This window comes from Balaenoptera musculus, chromosome 1 (assembly GCF_009873245.2).
Source record: "Balaenoptera musculus isolate JJ_BM4_2016_0621 chromosome 1, mBalMus1.pri.v3, whole genome shotgun sequence".
NCBI classification, from domain to species: Eukaryota; Metazoa; Chordata; class Mammalia; order Artiodactyla; family Balaenopteridae; genus Balaenoptera; species Balaenoptera musculus.
Window position 1 is genome coordinate 75,519,266 of NC_045785.1, and position 23,936 is coordinate 75,543,201.

At 35.1% G+C, this 23,936-nt stretch overlaps 1 protein-coding gene across 6 annotated transcripts in view; it reads right to left on the reverse strand.

Moving 5' to 3' along the window:
- Positions 1-23,936, reverse strand: part of COL24A1 (collagen type XXIV alpha 1 chain) — a 389,657-nt gene that overhangs the window by 319,754 nt on the left and 45,967 nt on the right. For all 6 annotated transcript variants that reach the window (XM_036826641.1, XM_036826634.1, XM_036826651.1 and 3 more), the window contains exons 7-8: positions 14,615-14,668; positions 11,439-11,492 (exon numbers count right to left, since the gene is read on the reverse strand). In XM_036826641.1, the coding sequence (XP_036682536.1) occupies positions 11,439-11,492; positions 14,615-14,668 (108 nt within the window). The remainder of the gene's footprint in view (positions 1-11,438; positions 11,493-14,614; positions 14,669-23,936) is intronic.

The following is a 23,936-nucleotide window of genomic DNA, read 5'->3' on the forward strand; positions in this document are numbered from 1 at the left end:
TTTCTTTTTTATTAAAAACTGTGCTTATATATTTACTTACTTGTTTTTATTTCTGTGTACTGCTGAGTCTAGCTAGCTACATGCTTCCCTTTCTTTGGCCACTTATCTGTTTCTCTGACCAGAGTTTCTTCCCTCCCCAGCCCTGGTGAAACAGAATGCAGTGGTGCTACAACTTCTTTAGCTTACTTTCCCTGAAGCAGTTTATAACAGTGAACTAGACATGTTATGTTGATCATAATATCCTCTGAATGTACAACTCCCTCTGAAGAGATTCTTCCTCATCCACAGACTCTAATATAAAGGCAGCACCAAAAAGTCATGAGCTCCCTCCTACTCCACCTCAGCCCCAGGAGATGGCATTCAATCTAAGGGAAGCCAATATGAAGTCTGGCCAGTAGCCAGAGGCCACTTGGAATGGAGAGTTTTGCCTAAACAGGGTGAAGCTGGGCCAATCAAATTCTTTTTTAAATTAAGTTCAACAGGAAGGAAGGAAGGAAGGGAGGGAGGGAGGGAGGGAGTACTGATTCAGGTACTTAGCTGAAGCTAGAAAGACTGACCAAGAAAGGATAAGAGGAAGAGAAGAAAGCCAAAGTATGAGTAAAAAATTTACAGTAAGCAGGAACTATGCTGGGAAAGAAAGTTTTTGTCAGAGGAAAAGCCAGATAACACAAAAGGGCAGATTCAGAGAGAGGAGATGAGTAGCAGTGCTAATAGAAAAGTACAGTAAAAGATCCACAAACTAATGTTGCTACATACTCAGAGCTGCTTTGAATCAGTGCCCGCCCCCGCGAGGCTAACTCATATTACAGTACCATTTTTAGATTCCATGGGTCCCTGATTTCCCTTAATGCTGTAGAGAGGACTGAAATAATTCTCTCTTCCCTGGGATAGCCTAAGTCTCCATTCTTTGCAATCAAAAGAGCTGAAGTGAAACAAAATGTTTTTGGTTTGGTTTGGTTTACTACTAATAATAATGAAAAGACCAAGCACACTGAGCTCTAGATCCAGTTTTGCCACTAAATAGCTATATCATGAGTTTCAAAGTCTTCATCTGTAAAATGACAGCAATGAATTAAACTACTGCTAAATCTCCTTTTAATTGCCAGCATTCTGTAACTAGTTGAATCTGTTAAGAAAGTCACTACTTTTTTTTTCACCTTTCATTGAATGAAAAACAAAGGCATTTATAAGAGTCAATTCAGGCTTTGAGGCATTGGAAGAATTCAAGTAACACTGATGTATCACTGATGTACGTATCAGAGAAAAAACAGATTCAGGCTCCCATGGGCATATGACCTGAAACAAAGATGGGGACTCTGGGATGAGCAGAATGGAAAGAGAATGGGTCAGGTAGGAGGCTATTATGAGAGTCTAGGAGAAAGATGATTATAAATTAGATTTGAGGGCAGAGTTAGAGATGATATATATGCCCCTTAAAGAGTTTAAACTTAAGCTCCTGAACTATTTTATTCAATGTGGTATCCCCAGTGTCTAGAACATAGTAAGTGCTTGTTAATTAATTGATGGAAAGATTTGGATGAATAAATGAATTGATGTAAAGACTTAGAGGAATTTGAGGGTTACTTGGGGAAAATAGATTCTAAGTATTCAATATGATATCTCAATTCTCTTAATATTGAAATGAAAGGTAATAAGTGGGAGAAAAAATATCTTCTGTTATTTTTCAATGTAATAATATTTTACTGTAATATACTGGCATTAGCACCACTATTGTATAAAAGCCTCCATGTATTCCCTAATTTGTGACTACAGGTCTCATTTGTTTTCTACTTAAATACTAGTCTGTAATATTTTAAAAAACAAAGGGAATAAGTTCCTGGGAAGAATGCCTACATTCAAGCTTTGGCATAGCTCCAATCTAAGGACGTGACACTTTATTTTTAATTTTTTAAAAATTTTTTGGCCGCGCCGCGCAGCATGTGGAATCTTAGTTCCCCCACCAGGGATCAAACCCACGCCCCCTGAATTCGAAGCACGGAGTCTTAACCACTGGACCGCCAGGGAAGTCTCCCCGACACATTACTTTTAAAAGTTTGTTTATATTGTAGTCTTTTGAAAATACTATTTGAGTCATTGTTCTTCCTATACTCACATAGGAATAATAACAAAAAAGGCCGAGTAACTAACAATGTATGATTTTTCTCTGATAAATATACTGAAACTGATGTAAACACACATTTCTTAAGGAATGCCAATAGAAAAATTTACAAGTTCTGTTTTAGAACAGATTAAAAACTCATTATAATGAGTTACAGGGTTGTTTCAATTTTTGTTGTGATGTAAATTTGCCTTGCCAAGAATTCCAGTAATAAAAGGGTTTTAGAATCTAATTTTAATATAGAGATTTTAATTTTAATACTTATTTTAGCAACAATTTAAACCCTAACAAATATGTTATCAACAGGTGACCACACAGGACCAAAAAAAGAAGATACAATTGAATCAAAATCAGAAATATTAAGGGATGGAAAAGAAAGAAACTTCAAATATATACCTGAACTACCCCCAAGTAATTAAAATTTGGATACATAAATAAAATGTTTATCCATAAGGAAAATAGTGGTACCATTTACATACAGGGCCATCCCTGCTTTGCACGGTACTAGAGGACAATGAAACTGACCATATAAGCTGAAACCATGCCAAGCAATCTTAATAATGGGAAAAACTGCAATTGTTCTGTGACCTTTAAAAATTTTTGTCAAAATGTTTAAAAGTCTCACTGTCAGTTACCTTTGTATAGGGAAATAAAAAATATGTTAAATATTAACTTAGTACAGTGTAATTTAAAACATTAGAAACAGTGAGAAATTAAAGTTCCATTTCTTAGAAAAAATTTATGAAGAGTAGTTTGAATAGTGCCTTTCTTGTATAAATAACCATACAGAGCAAGCATATATTCTATGTTTTGGCAAACTGTCATATTCCTTTCTAAGTGTGGGTCAGCTCCCAACATTTCATCCTTTGCACTTTCAATGTCATGAAATAGCTCCAAGAGTTCTTCTAACGTGAAGTTTTTTTGCTGTTGTAACCTCCTCTGGGACATGTCTATCCTATTCATCACAACCCTTTCCTCTTATGTCAAAAAATTTGCCTTAAAAAAAAAAAAATAAAAACAAGTTCGCCTTTACCAAGTTCCTCTGTCTGCATAAGTAGAGTCTCTCAAATGGCAGCAGTGCCCCAGGATCAGCTATTTCTTCTATAACTCCATTTATATTTGATTCTAATTTCAATTTCTGTGTTATCACTATTTCTTTATTTCATTGTACTTTTCATCTTTGTTGACCAGTTACTTTTTTTGATTATCCATTTGTGTAAAATGCCACATGAGTTTATCAGAGAGAAGGAAGCAAGACAGCTACACACTCTGCTGTCTGTGCATGAACTAACAGATGTGTCGTGTACAATCACCAACAGATTCTGAATGAAATGATGTGACCGATCACTGATCTTAATGCACATTTACTACTTCTGTAGTGACTTGTAAGCTGAAGAGCCAGTAGCAGAGTTTATACTTTACACAGCTAATCACAGTGGGATTAATTTGAACCATGTTGCTGGGAGACTGGTGCTATTTAATTAAACCGTGTTAAGTGAAATTTGTGTATATTGGAACCATGCAAAGTGAGGAATGCTTGTATATATGTATTGAGAAAGATTCTCGATGATATAATCTCTATGTTGTCAACTTCATATATAAATGGTTTTCTTCTTTTAACAGTTCTTTCCCCCACTAAATGCAAAGGCCTTATATTCATTGAGATAAAGATTTTTCCTACATATGAGAAAGTATCCCCTATGGCATAAGACAACTTCTCTATTACCGCTCTGCTTTTCTATCTTGGGCCTCCTTACATAAACTTTAGGTTTCCGAAAGGTAGGAGCATTTGTCTCTAGAATCCACAAAAATGCCAAAGAAATTCTGGCGACTAAATGATTTGCCTCTGGCACTCTCCTTCTTAAAATCCTTCAGTAGCTCTCTACCATATGATAAATGCTTTACCATGGCATACAAGTCCTTTATAATTTGACCCCTGAATGTCCCTCAAACTTTATCTCCTGACACCTCCTGCCTAATACTCCATAACCCCAAAACAAGGAACTGCTCTTGCCTCCAAGCCTTGGTTTATGTCATCACCTGTGTGTAAACAGCATACATGTCTACTAACTACAGTATCATTAGGATAAATTGCATCCTCAAGATGCAGCTCAAATGTTGCCTCTTTCCCTGTTCTCTAAAAACTCCCCCACCTCCAGTGCCAAGAAGTTTAGGGATCCCTCAGCCGTTGCTATAAAAATTTTCACATCTTAATCATTGCACTTGTTATAGCATAATATACTCTTGTGATTTACTTTAGTATCTATTTCCTTTTTTAGACAGTAGGCTACTTGAAGGCAGGAACTATACCTTGTTTACCAATACTGGTTTCCTGAATGAACTGTAGGACAAAAGGATGTGATTAAAACAACTGCAGCATTCCAGAGTTAGTGACAAATTTTATCTCAAAACTGCTCTTTTGTTTGAAGCAACTTCCTTGTATCTTTTGCTTCTGTCTAGTCTCAGGAAGCTGAGGCAAAGGTGGGCTAACCTTACACATGATCATGTGAAAGGCAACATCGCTGAGACGTGAGTAGCAGGTTAACTAGTTCTACTCACCCTACCTAAATGGGATGAAGGGTGTTCGGAGCCAGAGGACCGAGGCAAAATAAGACAGGTGAGAAGGGTCACTGACTTGAGAAGCAGCCCTTGAGGAGGAAAATAACCACTAGCACCAGGTGAAAGGGCACAGTCAATAAAACTTCCGAGCAGCAATGTTCGTTCACTGACTAATAACATGTGCTTGCTATGTACCATTCACTGGGCTGAAATACCACAGTGAAAAAATATAGACCTTGCACTGAAGGACTCCTAAATCACTCATATATTTCCCTTTAGCCCACTGCTACTGCACTGTTATCTGAAAGCCAGTATTAAATTGTCCTTTTCTGTAACGTAATAATAGCATTCCTTTACAGATCAGGTGATTCCAAATATCTAATAAAATCTGTCAAACACTACAGGACTCATATGTCAGCAACGCCTTGAGGAATACAAACAAAGGTTTGTAGCCATGTTTTGGCCAAAATAACCAGGGAAGCCTATGGCAGACTAGAGAAATAGTGGTAAGACACCCATAGCTGATCCAAAAAGAAGCCTTAAGCAAGAATTCAGAATGAGATAAAAAAAAATCAACAATCATGAACATTTAAGTACTACTTGAGGTAAGGCAATAAAGTTCCTGAAGTTTTAAGAATAGGGAGTTTAATTGTTTTCAAAAAATTAAATAGAAGAATGATCCCAGGTAATTGGAGAGATTGAAGAGAATTAAATTAGAGAATGAATAGCACACAGACCTCTCTATCCTACACACCTCCCCTTCTTCTCGGAACATACTTCCCTCACGCCCACAACAGAATCCTGCCCACCTCTGTCCCAAGCTCCTCGCAATATTGACCCATTAACCTACATTAATTAGTACTCGATTTTCACCTTGGCCCCATCAACTCCAGCTGTAGTCCTTCTCAACTAGTTCTCGTGGAGAAAAACAGTATGACAAACTAATTCTCAAAAGGGTGCCAAATGACCGATAACAGCTTTTTCTGCGGACACACATTTTTTTTAAAACCTTCTGGGAACTGAAATACTTTCAGCCAAATGAATTTATCATTAATGTTAGGATGTCAATCACAAGAGGAAAATATCTTTGGATGAAGGAACGTCTTCCAAGTCCCACAGAGTACACCACTTGGGTGGCCACTGGCTTGCCTGTGAGGGAGTTCAGTACGTGTTGCCTTGTTCTTAGCTCCCCTTCCATTAGTTGAAATGGCAGAGTGCAGAGTAGATGGTCACAGTGGTGACAGCACAGCCCCCAAGCAGCAGCTTTTATGTTAGACTTTCAGTACTAAGCCTGAACTGCGAACCAAGTAAAGGAAAATGTAGCTCTGCAGACTTTTACAGGAATATTGGGCAGGTGAGAAGATGATCTATAGCGTTAACTATGGAACATAAGAATTCCCCTTATTTCTTTCTCCAGGCACGGATTCTATTTTTATTGTTGTTCTCATCAACATTCAGCATTGCTGTACTTCCTTAGTACTGTCCTTGCTTGAAATAGATTATGAAAAGCTGTATAGGTTTTGAGTGACTGATAAATCATAACGCATTCCACTTGATTTTTTTAGCTCTTCTTTCCCTTCCAACTTTATAAAGATGTTAACTGTGTACCTCCTATGTAATGGAAAGATTTTTTTAACTGAAATAATTCCATCAAACTAGAATAAGAATTCACACTGATTTATAATTATTACTAAAAGTATAGTAGTTGAATTTTTTGACATTCAGAAAAATACTGCCATACATTATTCATAACAATCTGTTTTAAAATGTGTGCCTCATATTTCACAATTGTTCTGAGTTATACCTTCATGCTAAGATGTGCTTAACTGCTCCCATCTGGCTTATCCTCTTGACCCCAGAAAAATTTCTTCAATTGAAATCGCTGTTAATGTTCTTACAATTTTAAAAAGCAGACTTCCAATAGTAATGTAGCAACTGATCAGCTATATTTAAAAACCAATTTAAAAATTCATCTAGAGTCCAAGCTCAGAATTATGACTCTTGCGTTCCAACCAACCCAGCATGCACTCTGGATCTAACTTATCTGATTTTTGGCACAAATTTAAACATTTAGTGGGAAGTGAAAACATATTTCAGTTCCTAGGTAAATAAGAGCTATATTAAGGCGGCTAAATTGAGGGAATGTAACCAGTCAGTCTGGGGAAATACACAGCTTGTTAAAGTGGTAATATTGGTTTTTAAAAACAAGTCAAGGTGTGAATATTGATTTCAGATTTTTTTAAAAGAAAAAATTCAAGGGCCTTTCCTTATGAAACCCCCTGATTTCATTCTTAACTGTCCCTCTTCAGAGAGAAGCACTATCTTTTTTTTTTAATATGCATGATTTTATACATTTATATAAATACAATGCTTCACTGTTCAGTAAAGCATAAATTTCTGTAAGTTGTTTTGATAATGTTATATTTTTGCATGTTTTTGAACTTTATATATATTACACTATACAAATGCTTTGAGGCTATTTCTTTTGTCAATGTTATATTTTTGAGATTTATACATGTTGCCATAAATAGGTAGATTTAGTTTGTTCATTTTAGCTGCTTCATAGTGTTACATTTTATGAATCTATCAAAATATATCCTTTTAAAATTTAAATATATTGGGGTTTCTAGTGTTTTGTTTTCATAAACAATGCTGCAAGTAACATTTTAAAATTTCTTCTTGTGTATGTGTGTTAGACAGTTTCTCTAAGATATATTCATATGAGCAGAATTACTAAGTGTTAGGCAGTGTGCATCTTCACCTTTCCTAGACATGCCAAATCGTGCTCCAAAGTGGTTGTTCTAGTTCCATCAGCAGTAAATGAGAATTCCTGTTGTATCTCATCTGGCCAAAAGTAGGTATTTTCAGACTTTAAATATTTGCCAATTTCACAATTGTGAAATGATACCTCATTGTTTTAATTTCATTTCCCTTATTCCTAGTATGGTTAAAAATCTTTTCACATATTAAGTGACCAATGGATTTGCTGTTTTGGGAACTGCCCATTTTTCTGTTGGGTTATTGATTTCTGTGCATTCTTTACATGTTCTGGATGCTAGTTCTGTGTTAGTTACATGGGTTACAAATATTTTCTCCCAGTCTGTGGCTTGTATTTTCACTATTTGTGTTGTACCTTGTTGTGGGGGGGGGGGGGGGGAAAGCCTTATTTTTAATAAAGTAAATTTATTAATCTTTAAAAAAAAAGTCAAGGGGTGAGAGATAAAAGGGATAAAAGGCAGAAGCAAACCAAAAACTCTACTGAAGAGTGAATAAAAATACTGCTGCTGATTTACTTGCTTTGTTATTTCTATCTCAATATTACTTCTAGTTTTCAGAACATTTTATATTAATCTTCTGTTTATTTATCTCAACAGTTTCCATGAGTTGTCAGTATTTCTACACACACAACTTTCTTGCAGACACTTCAAAGATTACTTAAAGAATTGTAATATTTCCAGATACTTCCAGAGAAAAGGAATAATGATGTCATTATTACCTGTCATCCAAAACTATATTTGTTCCCTTGGCTTTCAGGAAAAAACAAAATTTTACTTCCTCTTGCATTCATGCTTGAGGTAGTCAGAAGTAATCAAACTCACATATAACAAATATTGGCATAATGAACTAATATATGGGGAAACAGTATTTGAAGTTATTAAGAGCACAGTCATGTCAAAGATGCCTGGATTTGAGTCCTAACTCTGTCAATTATTAGTCATGTGGCCTTGGGTAAATGACTTAACCATTTTATACCTCAATTAACTTATTTATGACACACTGAACATACTATCTGTCTCAATGGGTTGTTTTTAAGATAAAAAGATACAGGGTTCAGCAGATAGACTATAATATTGCACATAAGAAAGGAGCTGTTAATATTTACTGTAATAGTTATAATAATAATTCAAAAATAGTTTGATAGATAAAATATGTAATAAACTTCATATTAATCAAATCCCAAGTACCTTATTCATCTTTTATAATAAGCACAGACTGTTAAAAGCACAGTGGATTCAGTATCAGCAAGTATTATCTCTTGATCCTGCTGTAACTCTGAGTGACCCTGAGCGATTCTCTTAACCTCTCTGGGCTTATCTTAGATTTATCACTTACAGAATGAATAACTTAAGTCCTTGTCTTGACCTTAAGAATTCATGTAGCATTTTAGGGGTAGAACTGAAAGGATGAAGGAATAGGAGTCCCTAGGTTATAACTAATATGAACTTTTATTCTAGGTACTCCTAGAATGGATCCTGTTTGCAGGAAGTAACTGAGAATGACCTAGGTGGTTCAAAAAATGAACCCAAATTAGTAAATTCCATAAATAATCAGTCTGGTCCTTCTGCCTTTCATATAAACCACAGGAACAGAAAGAGTCTACCAAGCTCACTGTGAGAGTATTTCTACTGCACATTCATATTAAAGTAAGACATGCACATAGATAGTGTGATGGAAACTTGTTCCAAGCCTGCTATGTGGAGAATTAGTTTAGGTTTAGATTGAGCCCCTATGTCTGCAATACTTTCCTGCAATACTTGTTTTTAAAAAGTCTATATACAGTTTCCATTATTAGACAAACTCTGAAAAGAGGGAAAGCATTCTCAGAAAAACTACAAAATCATCTCAAATATTTCAACACTGTTTTGAACTACTATCAAAGCATAGTGAACCATGCATGGATGCTTCATTTATCAGAAAGTAATTTGGTTTCTAAATACTTTCGACTAAACCTTCTCTAGAGAAAATTCAGCTATAGTTGCTAATTGATAACATAGCAAGATCCCTGACTTCTACAGTGTCTGTTTCTACTAGTTAACAATACAAGCCGGATTTTAAAAGTTTAAAAAACTGTGTAAGAGAAAAGAAGTCTGTGAAAGATATGTATCCATGACCCAGTTTGTTTACCTTAATGCTATTTCACTTTACTAGACTTATTGAGAATATATTATTTTTGGTCTGTATATTTTGAAATACCGATGGGCCAAGGCTCATATAATGTGTGCATAAGTCCTTGGAAGATAATATCTTCCGCTTTAAGTAAGTAAAACTTCAAAGTTAAAAATGATAATCTGCTCTAATAGTTAAAATCAGTCTTTTAAAATTTTCTCTATAGTATTTCTTTATATACTCCTCTACACAATCACGACTCAAGCTTTATTTATCAATAATTTTTCCCTTTCTGGAACGCTAATTTCATGAACCATGGGCATTATTAACCTTGGAAAGTAATGATTAGTTTGTTTTTCTCTCATACACAGTGGCATTCTTCAGGATGCAATAACTGTATATTTAATATCAAATACAATTTATTAAGGTAATTTTCATATTATGAGATTTTCTTTGTTTGATGCTATTCATCAGTACAGTTTCCTCAGAGGTACACTTAGCAGTCAGAGGTATACTAAGTAGCATTAATCAGACAGATTCATGACTGTATGTCAAGACCAATTCTGGTACAAACGATCACTCTGCAGTTTCATGGAAGCAACCAACAACCTCAAAGGAGTTGTCAGATTCTAAGTACTATCTAGGATGAAGACTAGTCTAAATGCCATAAGAACAATGGTGTGGTATGGTCATGGGAGGAAAAATACTCCATGAGATCAAAACCTTTTTAATCAATTTACAATTGTGCCCTGTAGAAGGGATTATGAAGGGAAGCAAACAAGGTCAGGATCCTTTCCAAAACCAGGTAAATAGCTGATGGTTAACAGTTATTAATGGCTTGCTATTTTTCTGACACTGTATTGCATGGATTATTCCATTCCATGCTCCCAACAGCTCCCTGTGAAGTGGGTAGTATTATCTTCACATTTTACACATGAGGGAACTAAAGCTTAGGTTAAGCAACCTGCCCAAGGTCGACGGGACCTAAAAAATGGCAGATGGAATTTGAACAAATTAACCAGAGCCAGAATACCATCTCCAATCTGAATCTTCCAAGAGGAAAAGAATATGACACAGTAAGACACCAACATAGCTCATTATTAAGTGTATTTAGGCACCCATATCAAGTCAAATACTGCCCTCCAATATTTTGGGGCCTTTAATACCTTAGACAGAAATTTTGTATCTTCTTCATCCCCTGTAGAAAATCAACAACTCAGTGTTTGAGAAAAAGACAAGCTGACTATATTGAGAAGAATTTACACTTGTGTTAATTCAGGAAACTGCACAGCATATTTTATGAAATAATTATGGAGGCTGTGTTACTATTCCTTTTTACCCGAGAAAAAGCCAACTCACATGCATATGACTACTATTTTTTTACTACCTATCCCCAACCCTCACTTCTACTCTATTTACGCTTCAGGCCTCACATTCATGTATATATCATGGCAGAGCTTATTATTTCCTAATAAAATTAGAAACTCTTTTAAAAAAAGCCAAGTATTTTACCTACATCCAAGTGTACCTCACTTTGGATATATAAAAGTTACAATGTGACTTCAAAGTTTTAGAAGTAAGTTATTGCCCTAATGTAATAAAAAAAGAGAACTCCAAAATTCTATCAGTGACTTTCTCCTACATGTGAATTTTGTCCCCATCATTATCTGAAGGGTTTTCTTTTATTTTTCTTAAGACCCTGTCTTTGGTGGGCACCACTTTCCTGGATTAGGACAGCACCCTAATTCCTATTGCTGAGGAAAGGAATTTAAAACATTGACTTTGGGCTCAACTTCAGAATGAGATCTTAGGAGCTGAAGAGCTCCGAGATCCACATGGCACCCAAATACATCAAAGTAAAACTACATCTTACCTTAACACCTTGCATACCAGGGGGCCCCATTAATCCAGAAAGACCTTGATCACCCTAAGAACAAAACACAAACAGAGGTTTAATATTATGAAAGAGAATTGAAAATTATGATTTCCTTGCTGCAGGATTTCACTTTGGACGTCCAGATCTTACTGCATTCATTTCTGATCTCCTCTATCTGGCTCAAGGTCCACCTCGTTTCTGGGACTGTTCGAGACCTTTTCTGAGGCTCCCAGCCCTTATCTCTTCTAGTGCTGATTACCTGGACAGTACTTCCCCCACCTCTAAGGTCTTGCTTCTTTTTCTCTGATGTCCTTTTCTCTAGGAATGTCCTTACTTCCCAAATTCTCATCTTTCCCAAAGTCTACCGTGCTTTAAAAATGTAAAGGAATCTACTTAAAAATTCTACCAGTGCTTTGTGAGGTAGCTGTGGACAGCTCAGGCCTGCCCTTCTAGGTGAGGACCTGCAGCCCGATGGGACACCCATGTGGAACCTCAAGGCAGGGCTTGGGGGTGGGAGGCAGAACTGGGCTCTCGTCATGCACCAGGGAAAGGGGCACTTCTGTTTCTGGGGCTGCAGTGAAAATTTATTGGGAGGACCGTGTGTTTGACTTCACAGACCCAACTTCGCAAATTAGGGCCTTCTGTCCCCACACCCCAAGCCCTTCCCCCAAATGTGATGAAGGCCTGCGAGCAGGGTAGGAAGGAGAAATTATACCAGTGAGGGGGAAGGAGTATGTTGTGGGTAGAATGGCCAACGACATAGGGGAGGCTGTGTGAACTGACAAGGATGAAACATGTCAAAGTGGAATGGGGGTATAATCTTAAACCAGTTTACTCGTGGTACACTTCTTCTTCGCCTCTGTTCCTTTCCCTCTTCCTGCTGTGACAAAGTTATTGTGCATGAAAAAAAGTATGTTCTTTGAAAGAAAAAAAGAGTACTTAGTTAATAACCCTAAATAAACTCGTTAATGACTGTTTAGGCACTATTTAATTTTCAATGTATTATCTACTTTAATATGTCATCAAATGAAACAATCAGAAGGGAAAGGATGTTTCTGATTAACTATAAAGTGCTTTTCCATATGTTTAATATTTTAATGTTTTTTTGCTCAGTGTTTTATTAGGATGGCTTCCATTTGTTATGGGATGATGGGTTTATACATATATATATATTTTTTTACACTTATATATCTGATAGAAGGAGAAGAAAACTGCACTAGGAAACAGGAGACTGGAGGCTCATCTCCTACTAGCTCTAATCAAGGGTAGATCGCTTGATTTCCCTTCAAAGTTTCTCCATCTGAAAAATGGGAATAATAATATCACACTCGTCTTGTGGGAAAGGAAAAATTACCACTATTTAAAAGTTATCTTTTTTGCCATTGAGGTCCCACAAGAAATTAAACACTTAGGTGTGCTCTATGAGAGATGTTCCTTACTGGATATTACATGCAGAAGGACTAGAATCTGCGTTGCTTTTATTGTTTCATCATTGACTATATATTTATTGTAAAAATAGCTAAATGTTTAAAAATAAAATTCAATTGTTTCCCAATCCCCCAATACTCACACCAATTTAATGTTTGTATTTTATTTATTTGTATTTATATTATATGTGTATAAATATCCTGCCTCCTCAGTATAATTGAACCTAATTGTATGTAAATATAATTTCTGAGAAATTGTTTTTAAATGTTACCATTTTAAAAATATCTCATTTTGAAAGTTGGATTTCACTTAAAGCTCAATGAAAACATTCTATTAAATCCTATATCTTACCATATTTCTCCTATATAGTATTGACCACAGTTAGTATATGAGTAACTCAAAAAGTTAAAAAAAAAAAAAAAAACCCACTGACATACTTCCAAGTCACAACTCGCAGGCTGAATCACCCTATATTTTATACAGATACTGTACACATACTGAACCACCCTATATTTTGTACAGAGAAGCCACAAGGGAAGATAAAAATAAGCATCTGATAAAATCTGAATGCGTAATTTGGGGAGTTTATTTAAAGCAGTCACCAAAAGAGAGTGGATGCCTAATTTCTAAATTTTAAGTAAGAAATCAAGTGTTTTATATTTAGAGATTTTTAAAGATGGCATTTATGTTTCTCAGATTGCAGAATTTTTTTCCTTGTAATAATTAAGGGACCAATGAAAATACTGTTTCTAATAATAAACTTCCATTCCTTTTCTAAATTATTTAGATTCAGTGAACTCAGTTCCATCACAGAAATGAAATTCTTACAGTTCTAGATTAAATTTGAGGATTTAATTGCTAGTATAATATCCATTAATGTGATGTAATTTTTCTTACGTTTACAAGAGTTTCTGTAAACCAATTAAAGGATAAGATTTCAACCCAGTAACCACAAAAATTATTCAGGGATTTTAAAAGTTTGTGAATTTACACTACATAAACAAAAACATCCTATAATTGTATCACATTCATCAAGTGCATGTCTAAATAAAGCTTCCCAGATATATACCTAAATACTTGACTTGTATTCATCCTCACTGGAAAACAATATCTTCCTCTTAATAAAGATTTTCGCTGCTATCTTTACTTTGAAACATTAGTTTCTTTTTATCTAAATGCATATGTGTATTTGAGCACATTATGATAAAATAAAAAGCATACTGTACTGAAAGTCAGAAAACTTAGATACATCATTAATTCATCTACTTGCTATCCACTTAAATTCTATGAATCTTGTTTTCTCAACTGGAAAAAAGATAATGATGACCACCTCCCTCACTGTTACTGTGGGACTTAAACAAGATAAGTATGTAGAACTATTCTAGGAATAAAGGTGTAAAATGGCATTAGAATTTACAATGGCATCCATACTAACAGCAACATTTTTGAGGTTAGGACCAAAAGTATCTTGTTCTAATTTTTTGCCCCATCTGTTCCTAGTTCACAGGTAGCACAAGGGCATGACAAAGTAGACACTCAAAAAAATTAATGGTATGATTTAAAGTGAAAAGTTGGGCTGATAATACTGTTTACTTGATTCTTCAAATATTTCTTCTTTCATTAAAATCCAATAGTTATCTATATATTCTGTCTGAAATCAAGTAAAATCTACATTTAAAAAAGATAAAAATGATTAAAAGCTTGAAATATATCACCATGATTTTATTTCATGGACGAATAATTACCTTTTCTCCAGAAACTGCATGACTTGGGGAAAAACCTGGATCTCCTTTGGGGCCCTAAATAAAAGTTATAAAACACTTGATGAAACATAAATTACATATATCATACTTCTTTGGTTGTATACATTGCCAGACGCTACACACATTATATGGTATTGAATAAAATTACGTATTTGAAATTGAGATGTACAAGTATTATTTACCTTTTTAGTGTATATTTCACTTATCCTTAATTTTAAATGTTGATTAGATCCCTAGAAATTCCCCAAACATACCTGATTTTTCTAATCAATGAAGTTATACTACGATTGAAACATCTTTTTTTTTATAGGTAACTCTTGTCATTTTTACTTTTTTAATTAATTTTTATTGGAGTATAGTTGCTTTACAATGTTGTGTTAGCTTCTACTGCACAGCAAAATGAATCAGCCATACATATACACATACCCCCTCCCTTTTGGATTTCCCTTCCATTTAAGACACCACAGTGCATTAAGTAGAGTTCCCTGTGCTATACAGTATGTTCCCCTCAGTTGTCTGTTTTATACATAGTATCAATAGTGTATATGTGTCAATCCCAATCTCCCAATTCCTCCTACCCCACCCCTTTCCCCCTTCATATCCATCCACATCCATACATTTGTAGAGACGTGGATGGACCTAGAGAGTGTCATACAGAGTGAAGTAAGTCAGAAAAAGAAAAGCAAATATCGTATATTAACGCATATATGTGGAATCTAGAAAAATGGTATAGATGACCTTATTTGCAAAGCAGAAATAGAGACACAGACGTAGAGAACAAATGAAACATCCTTCTTCAAGGGAACTACATAAAGGCTCTATTAACTTTTCTATTTTTGTGACATATTGAGTTATAATTCCTATTTTAGTATGGGAAAACTAGTTATTTTTAGTAAAAGAAAACTGCTTATAATAATTCTCAAAATTTTAAAACATCATTCCAAGTTTAAATATTTTCCAAAATCTTGCAATGTACATGCATTACTTTTATAATAAAACAAAAATAAAAAACCCTCTAACTGCCAAAATTCTTTTTATTCTGTTATAAAAATAGATATTTTTCATACTTTGGGAATCTTTATCTTTTATATATCAAGAGAAATATGACATTAGGTTTCAACCAAAATTTTTTGGTACAATAGTAAAGTACTCTTTCTTTCTTATTATGCATACTAGCAAAATATCTCCTTTTCTATTTCATGCTTCATAAAACACAGAACTGAGATTCTTTATCATTCAAATTCTGACTTCATTACCATTCTTAGCTAATAATTATTTTCCATTTCTAAATGTTATTTTCACCCTATGGGAAGTAGGGAAACAGTCATGTCTTCTTTCACATATTCAGGGATACTTTTTTTTTTTTCTTTCATTCCACAGATATTTATTGAACAACTTCCTGAACACATAGGGATGAACAAAACAGGTAAGTTATCTGTCCTCTTTAGGCTAACATTCCAGTGTGAAAGAAAAAAAAAAAAGAATAAATGGAAATTTTTAAAAATACAATTTCTTGTATAGATAAGTGTCAGGAAGAAAGCAGCAGCTGGGGAAGGGAACTGTGACCAGCCAGGACACAGAGGGCTCTTTTCTTGGGTGCACTGGGAGGAACCATCCCTGAGAAGGTGATCTGACCAGAGAATTGAAATTTCGAGGTAAGGGAGGAAGTTGTAAATATATCTGAAGGGAGATCACTAAGAGCATCCCCAGCAGAGAAAAGAGTAAGTGCAAAGGGCCTGAGGTTTGTCTGAGAAACAGCAGGTTGCCCGATGTAACAGGTGCTAAGTGGAGAGAAGCAGGCGTGCACTTCAGAGAGACAAAAGCTGCCAGAACACAAAAAGAATTATAGGGCCTTACTTGTGGTTTGGCTTTTACTCAGATCTGTCTTCACTTTTAACAAGATACCACTGGCTGTAGTGTTGAAAAGACATTATGGGGGTTCCAAACTCAGAATACATATTGAAGGCAGAGCTGACAGAATTTCCAGGATGAGAAGTGAGAGAGACAGACTGCCATCAAGTCCACGTACAATGGGAAAACAACAAAGATGGAAAAGATTGGGGAGAACAGTAGGACTGTATGACAGCTGTAGTTCTCTCTCAGACATGTTAAAAGCAAGGTGTCTCTTAGATTTTTAAGTGGAGATATTGTGTGTGCTGTTGGATGCTGAGGCTGGATATCAAAAGTCACCAGAATATAAATTGTATCTGAAACCATGGCAAAGGATGAGACTACTGAGAAAAAGTGTAAATATAGAGAAAAGAAGAGGAAGGAGGATGGTTCACTAAATATGTTCTAATATTTAGAAATTGGAGGAGGAAAGACAGCAAGAGAGAATGAGGTGACACAGCATGTAAGTTGAAAGGCAAACAAGGTGATTGTGGAGCCTCCAAGTGTAGAGAAGACATTTTCAGAACGAAGCCATAGCCAACTGTGTGTGTCCACTACTGCTGAAAAAATGAGTCACGTGAGGAGAGGCTCCTGGGAGAGATGGAGGTGGTTGGTGACCTTGATAGGTGTCGTATCAGTGGAGTGGTTAAGAAGAACACATGAAGGTCATGGGTGGTAAGACAGGAGCTTTGATTAGCAAGGCAAGTAGAGAAATAAGAGGAGTACACCACATCTCAGGAGAAAGAAGATGTGAGTTCTAAGAGAGGGCTTAGGCTTTTAAAGTTTTATGTCAAGATGGAAACTAATATAGCAAGTTATTTTGTTGATGGGAATGATCTAGGAAAAAAGGGAGAAATTGAGCATAAGTTGGGAGAAATGCATATTTCTCTTGAGTATGCCATAGAAGATGGGGATCCAGGGTCCAAGCAGAGACATTTCAGAGGGAACAATTAATCTGGTACAACAATTTCAAAGGTAGAATATATGGGTACAGATATTAGGTCACTAGCCTTGGTAATGGGGAAAAAAATGAGAGCTAATTCTCATCTGACTGCTTCTAGTTTCTCGGTGAAATAAAACGTTAAGCTTACAGTTCAAAGTTAGAGGTGGGGAATGGTATGGGAGGGATACTCCTGAAATAGCTCTCAAACTGACTGATGAAAGAAGAAAGACAAAAAGTCCTTCATGTTCCCCAGTAAGTCTTTTCATTTTACAAATTAGAAATGAGTCTTCATTGGCAGAGTCCTATATCCAAGCAACAAAAAAAAAAATGTTTAAGGAAAAGGTTGTTTTCCAGTCTCACCTCTTCCCTTCCATAGCTATCACCACTTCTACCACTAATACAATTTTAGATCACTGGTTACAAAATTACGGGACCTGACAAATGGCTTTAGTGATATCTTAATATTTAAGAACTCAACTCTTCATCTAAAAAAAAGATAATCTATTTAGAATTTATGAGAGATAAGAGCTTATCCCTTTATAGAGCAAATCCTTTTATAGAGAAAGAAGCAATAAGGTCCAGAAAAGTTAACTGAATTGGTTAAGACTGCCTAGAAAAGTACTGGTAAATCAGGTCAATTTTCTTTCTCATATCACAACATCTGTTAAATTAAGATCTTATTGATTTTTATATATTTTAACCTATTATAAAGCCTAACTAATTGATTTGAGGCAATATTTACAACAAATTTAAAAGGAACTTAAGAAATGATAGCCCTTGAGAAATGTGAATATAATAAAACTTTTTTACGGCCAATGTTTTTACTTAGAATTCTCACACTAAAAACTCTTATTTTTTGGTCCTATCTGAATTTTCTATTATATACCAACTTCCTTAACATAATTATCTTTCAGCTTTCTTGACATCATCATCTAATATGACATTTCATCTTCCACTTTAAGAAAATTGAAAGAGTGGGAGAAAGTAATCAATTAAGCAATAAAAATCAGATGTAAAGACAGACCTTTTTCTTATTCATAAGCTTTATACATCTTGGCAACATATGTAAAGAGATATACATCAAATCTCTTATTGCCACACAAATATGCTTAAGTTAATTGATCATCTCATATTCTAGAACCAGAAATTTAAGTCAGTATGAAGAAAATGCTTTTAACCTGGCCAGTTGTGCACTGATCCTAGTATAAAATGCATGAGGAAGAGATTATTGAACATGCCAAGTTTGCCTGAAATGTCAAGGAAGTAGGGCATACTTTTCTGCATTTAAGGAAAATACTCCAAAATTTCTGTCGTTTTCCCTCCTTTTTATGAGGGAAATCATATTTACTTATTTGTTATCTATTTATTTATTTATTCTATGATTCCTGACACACTTTTAGCCACACTTGATTGGCTTTTCAAAAACTCCTTGGAATTAAAAATAATGTTTATAAATTAATCATAATTGACTTTGACCTTCAATACTGACTTTTACTTACTCCTACACGACTTTTATTGAAGGAGCTATATATCCTCCTTTTGAGTATGAATAAGAAGAAAAGGAAGTTGCCTACATTTTACTACTCAAGGATTCCAAAAGTCCCACCTATCTTACTGATCTGCTATAGTCTAAAATCCTCATTATCAGAGTAGCTCTTTTAGACTGTTATGGATCTCCAGATGGCTCTCTGTATAAGGAGGGAAACTCCCTAAGGTATTAGACCCATTAAGATGTTCCAACAAATTTATCAGATTGGAGTCCACACAATATAATGGAAAGAGCATTGGGATTTAGAGTGAAAAGACTGAACAAGTCATTTAATCTCTCTGAACCTGAATTTCCTCCTCTGTAAAATGGGAATAATAATAATACCTACTTAGATTAGCTTGAAAGATTTATGATCAAATCCCCTATAGATTACATAGATGTTAGTAGTTAGTATTAAAAATAACAGTACTAAATACAATCATTAAAATAAATTTTACAATTATGGCCATCTTGAAAAGCAGAGAACACAACTCTTGAGTGAATTACTGATGGTGCAGCAAAATTTTAATGGAAAGAATTTGGAATTTAAAAATTCAGAGTATGAATGAGCTAAATTGGTAGAGTATCATAAAGGAAACACTAAATGACATAATCTTGAGGCAGCACCACTTGAATATTCTTGGCTTTAATATTAGCAATAACTGCACAAGCTCCATAATCTCAATTTTAAGCACTATACTCTCTAACCAACACTTCTTATCTTTTTAGCTCACTCTAAGCCCTTATAACTTTAACAATTATTTGACCCACTGGAACTGCTAATATGTGATCCCATCACGTTTTCACTCTTTCATCCCCCACAGGGTCTCACTTCCCATCCCTAGCTAGCCTAAATACCAGTGTCTTATATTCTAATCTCTTCCTTGCATACATAAATGACACCACTGCCTGTTTCTCCCTCTGTCTTATAAGCTTACCTGGAAAATCTTAAATATAAACTCTCTACCTACTTTGACCCTATCCCTAGCAGCTGAATGTGATTAAGAGAAAACAATAATGCTGACAAATCTCACTTGAAATTCATGACTTCTTACATTGATTTTGTTTTACTTTGTCTTTTGGTGTGTCCAGTAATTGCCTCAGTCGATTCACTTTCCCATTTTCATAGATGATTATTTCAAAACTTCTCTCTCTTTACTCTCAGATGGTTATCCTGCTTTCACCTTTCACAAGCTCTCATAACCAAATCCACTACACCTCACCTTAACCTGTTCCAAAATACTCTGCCTTCATAACCAAACCCCCCCATTGTCTCTCACCAGGACATTATTGGTGAACTGTCTTCCCTATATTATTTTAATTTTTACTTCTAAGATAACTGCCATCATCAAGTAAACACACTGTAATTTCTCCAATCTTAAAAAATAACTTTCCTTGTGCCCACATCTCCCTTCTCTGCTCCATTATACTGTTCCCTTTTAGAGAAAAACTCCTAGAAAGTTGTCTATGTTAACTAAAAGACTTCCTCTCCATCCATTCTCTCTTAGACCTACTCTACTCAGGCTTTTGTCCCTACCACTATCCTACCTCATTGGTCATTCTTTCTGAGTCTCCTTTGCTAGTTCCTCTTCATCTTCCTAATACACTGAACTCTGAAGTACCCCAAGACTCAGTCCTTGGACACTTCTCTTCTTTGCCTACATTCATCCCTAGGTGACCGCATCAGTTCCATAGCTTTAAATTCCATATATACATTGATGACTCTGAAATGTATATTTTTAGTTATGATATCTTCCCTGAACTCCAGATCCATACACCCTTTTTATATCTCCACTTGGATGTTAAATAGTCCTCTCAAATTGAATACGATCAAAAAGGAACTCTTGGGAATTCTGGTTCAGATAGTGGCAGAGTAGCATATATGCAACTAATCCTCCTGAAGATTACAATTGTAAAGTCAGGACAAGATATGTAAAACAACTATTTCAATGCACAGGAGAACAATAAAAAACAGGGCTGGAGGGGATTCAACTCTTGAAAGAAGAAACCACACTTGGTTTAATACACATTTATACAGTCTTTCTCCTAAAGACACTTCCCAGTCTGCACAGAGTGGCTGGAATTCAAGCAGAAAAACATAAACCTTTTGGCTAGTGGTATCAGAGGAGAGAGCATAGGAGTACCAAAATGACCGCAAACTGAGGGAGAAAATCCTAGAAAGAAAGAAAGTCAGCTTCCCCCAAAGCTTGAATATAGATTTTCTTCAATTCTTGGCTGATCCTGACATGTGTTTTCATGAGATAGATTCCAAAGAACTCAGCAGAAATCAACAAGTAAAAGCCTGAAAGAATTAACAAATTTCAGCTGCTGGTCACTACAGGAGAAAGTTTGGGGTTTGAGCCACATCATTTTAGAAGAACATGGTAAATAGTTTGATAAATACCTTTCCATTGAAATTGAGGGAGAGTTATACTTTAGAAGCAAATACTATATTCTTGGACTAATGGACTCGCACTAATACTGTAAGCAAAACTGAAACAGATCTGCCCTTTAAAAAAGTTTCCAAACCTTGATGTGGATGAACCTAGAGTCTGTCATACAGAGTGAAGTAAGTCAGAAAGAGAAAAACAAATATTGTATATTAACGCACATATATGGAATCTAGAAAAATGGTACTGATGAACCTATTTGCAGGGAAGGAAAAGAGATGCTGACATAGAGGACGGACTTGTGGACACAGGGGGCAGGAAGGGGAGGGTAGGACAAATTGAGAGAGTAGCATTGACATATATACACTACCATGTGTAAAACAGATAGCTGGTGGGAGGCTGCTGTGTAGCACAGGGAGCTCAGCTCAGTGCTCTGCGATGACCTAGAGGGGTGGGAGGGAGGCTCAAGAGGGAGGGGATATATGTACACATATAGCTGATTCACTTTGTTCTACAGCAGAAACTAACACAACATTGTAAAGCAATTAAACGCCAATAAAAAAATAATAATAAAAAATAAAAGTTTCCAAACCTGTACAAATTTAAGGTGATGAGCCAGTTATTTAAGTGCCTACAGAACAAAAATCAAGTCTCCAAAGTATTAAAAAGAAAGGTAACAGCATCTAAAGATCCACATATCATCCACAACATGCAGTATGTAATCAAATTTTTCTAGACATGCAAAAGAGAAAATCTGACTTGAGGTAAAGAAAAAAAGCAGTCAATACAAACAGACCACAAGAGGACCTAGAAGTTAGAATTAGCAGTTGAAGATTTTATTAACTATTATAAATATGTTCAAGGGCTTAAAGGAAAAGATGATCATAATGAGTGAACAGACAAATATCAGCAGACAGATGAAAACTATATAAAAAGAGTCAACTAAAAACCTAGAACTGATAATACAGTATCTTAAATATAAAAATTTACTGGATGAGATTAACATCATATTGGAGAAGGCAGAAGTAAAGTTTAATGAAATTAAAGGCAGATCTATAGAAGTTATCTAATCTGAAGAAGAGAAAAAAAGAATACATGGCAAAAATGAACAAAGATCTAGTGACCTGTGGGGCAATATTAATAGTATAACATACATGGAGTCCCAGAAGGAAAGGAGAGAAATAATGGGACAGAAAGATTATTTGAAGAAGTAATGGCCATAAATGTCCCAAATTTGTTTACAAAAATTTTTTATGGGTAAAAAGACATTCAGTGAAGCCCAAAGAAATATCTAAGGGAAACCACCTCTACAGACATCATAGTAAAGCTGCTAAAAGCCAGACAAAGAGAAAAACATTAAGACATCCTGTGGAAAATTTCACATTATAGTGAGGGGAATAAAAATGTTGGCTAAATCCTCATCAGAAACAGTAAAGGCCAAAATATGAGAACATCAGACATGTTTAAAGTGCTGGAAGAAAAACATTCTCAACCAAGATTTTTTTACTCTACAAAAATTTTGTTTACTATCCTTCAAAAAAATGTAGACAAAATAAATTTCAGGTAAACAAAAACCAAGAGAAACCATCACCAGTAGAACTGTACTCAAAGAATTATTGAAGGAATTTCTGCTAGCTAAAGGGAAGTGGCACCAGATAGAAACTCAGACCTATAGGAAGGAATAGGAGCTAATACAGAAATTATTGCATTGTACTGTTGGGTTTATAATGACATAGATGTAAAATAAATGATAACAGAACACAAAGGATGGGAGGACAGTAGGTAAATGTAATTGTAATGTTACAAGAGTCTTATATTTTACATGAAATATTACCATATTAACTCTAAGTAAACTACAGTAAGTTAATAAGGCATACTGTAATCCCTAAAGCAACCACTAAAAATCAATCAGAGATACAGCTGAAATGCCAAGAGAAATTAAATAGAATACTAAAATATATTTGATTAACCCAAAAGAAGGTAGAAAAAAAGGAATAAAGGGACAAAGAACACCTGGGATAAATGGAAAAGAAATGACAATGCAGAAGGCCAAGACCCAATCATACCAAAATTACACAAATGTAAATGAACTTAACATTCTAATTAAAAATCAGAGATTATCAAGCCAAGATAAATATAAAAGACTCAACTATACAGTATCTATAAGAGATGCACTTTAAATATAGAAAGGTAAAGGAAAGGAAATATATATACCAGGCAGACAATAAGCATTAAAAAGTTGGTGTGGCTCTATTACTATCAAACTAGACTTCAAGAAGAGGAGTATTACTAAAGATAAACAGAGATATTTGATAATGATAAAAAGCTCTGTTCATCAGGAAGACATAATAGTCCTTAAATATGCATGCATCACACAAGAGCTGCAAAATACATGAAGCAAACACTAACTAAACACTTCCTAAACACTAAAGATATAAAATCCAAAATCAGAGTTGGATATTTCAACACACCTCTCTCAGTAATTAACGGAACAACTAGACAAGAAAAAACCTAGTAAGGACAGAGAAAATTTGACCACCACCATCAACCACC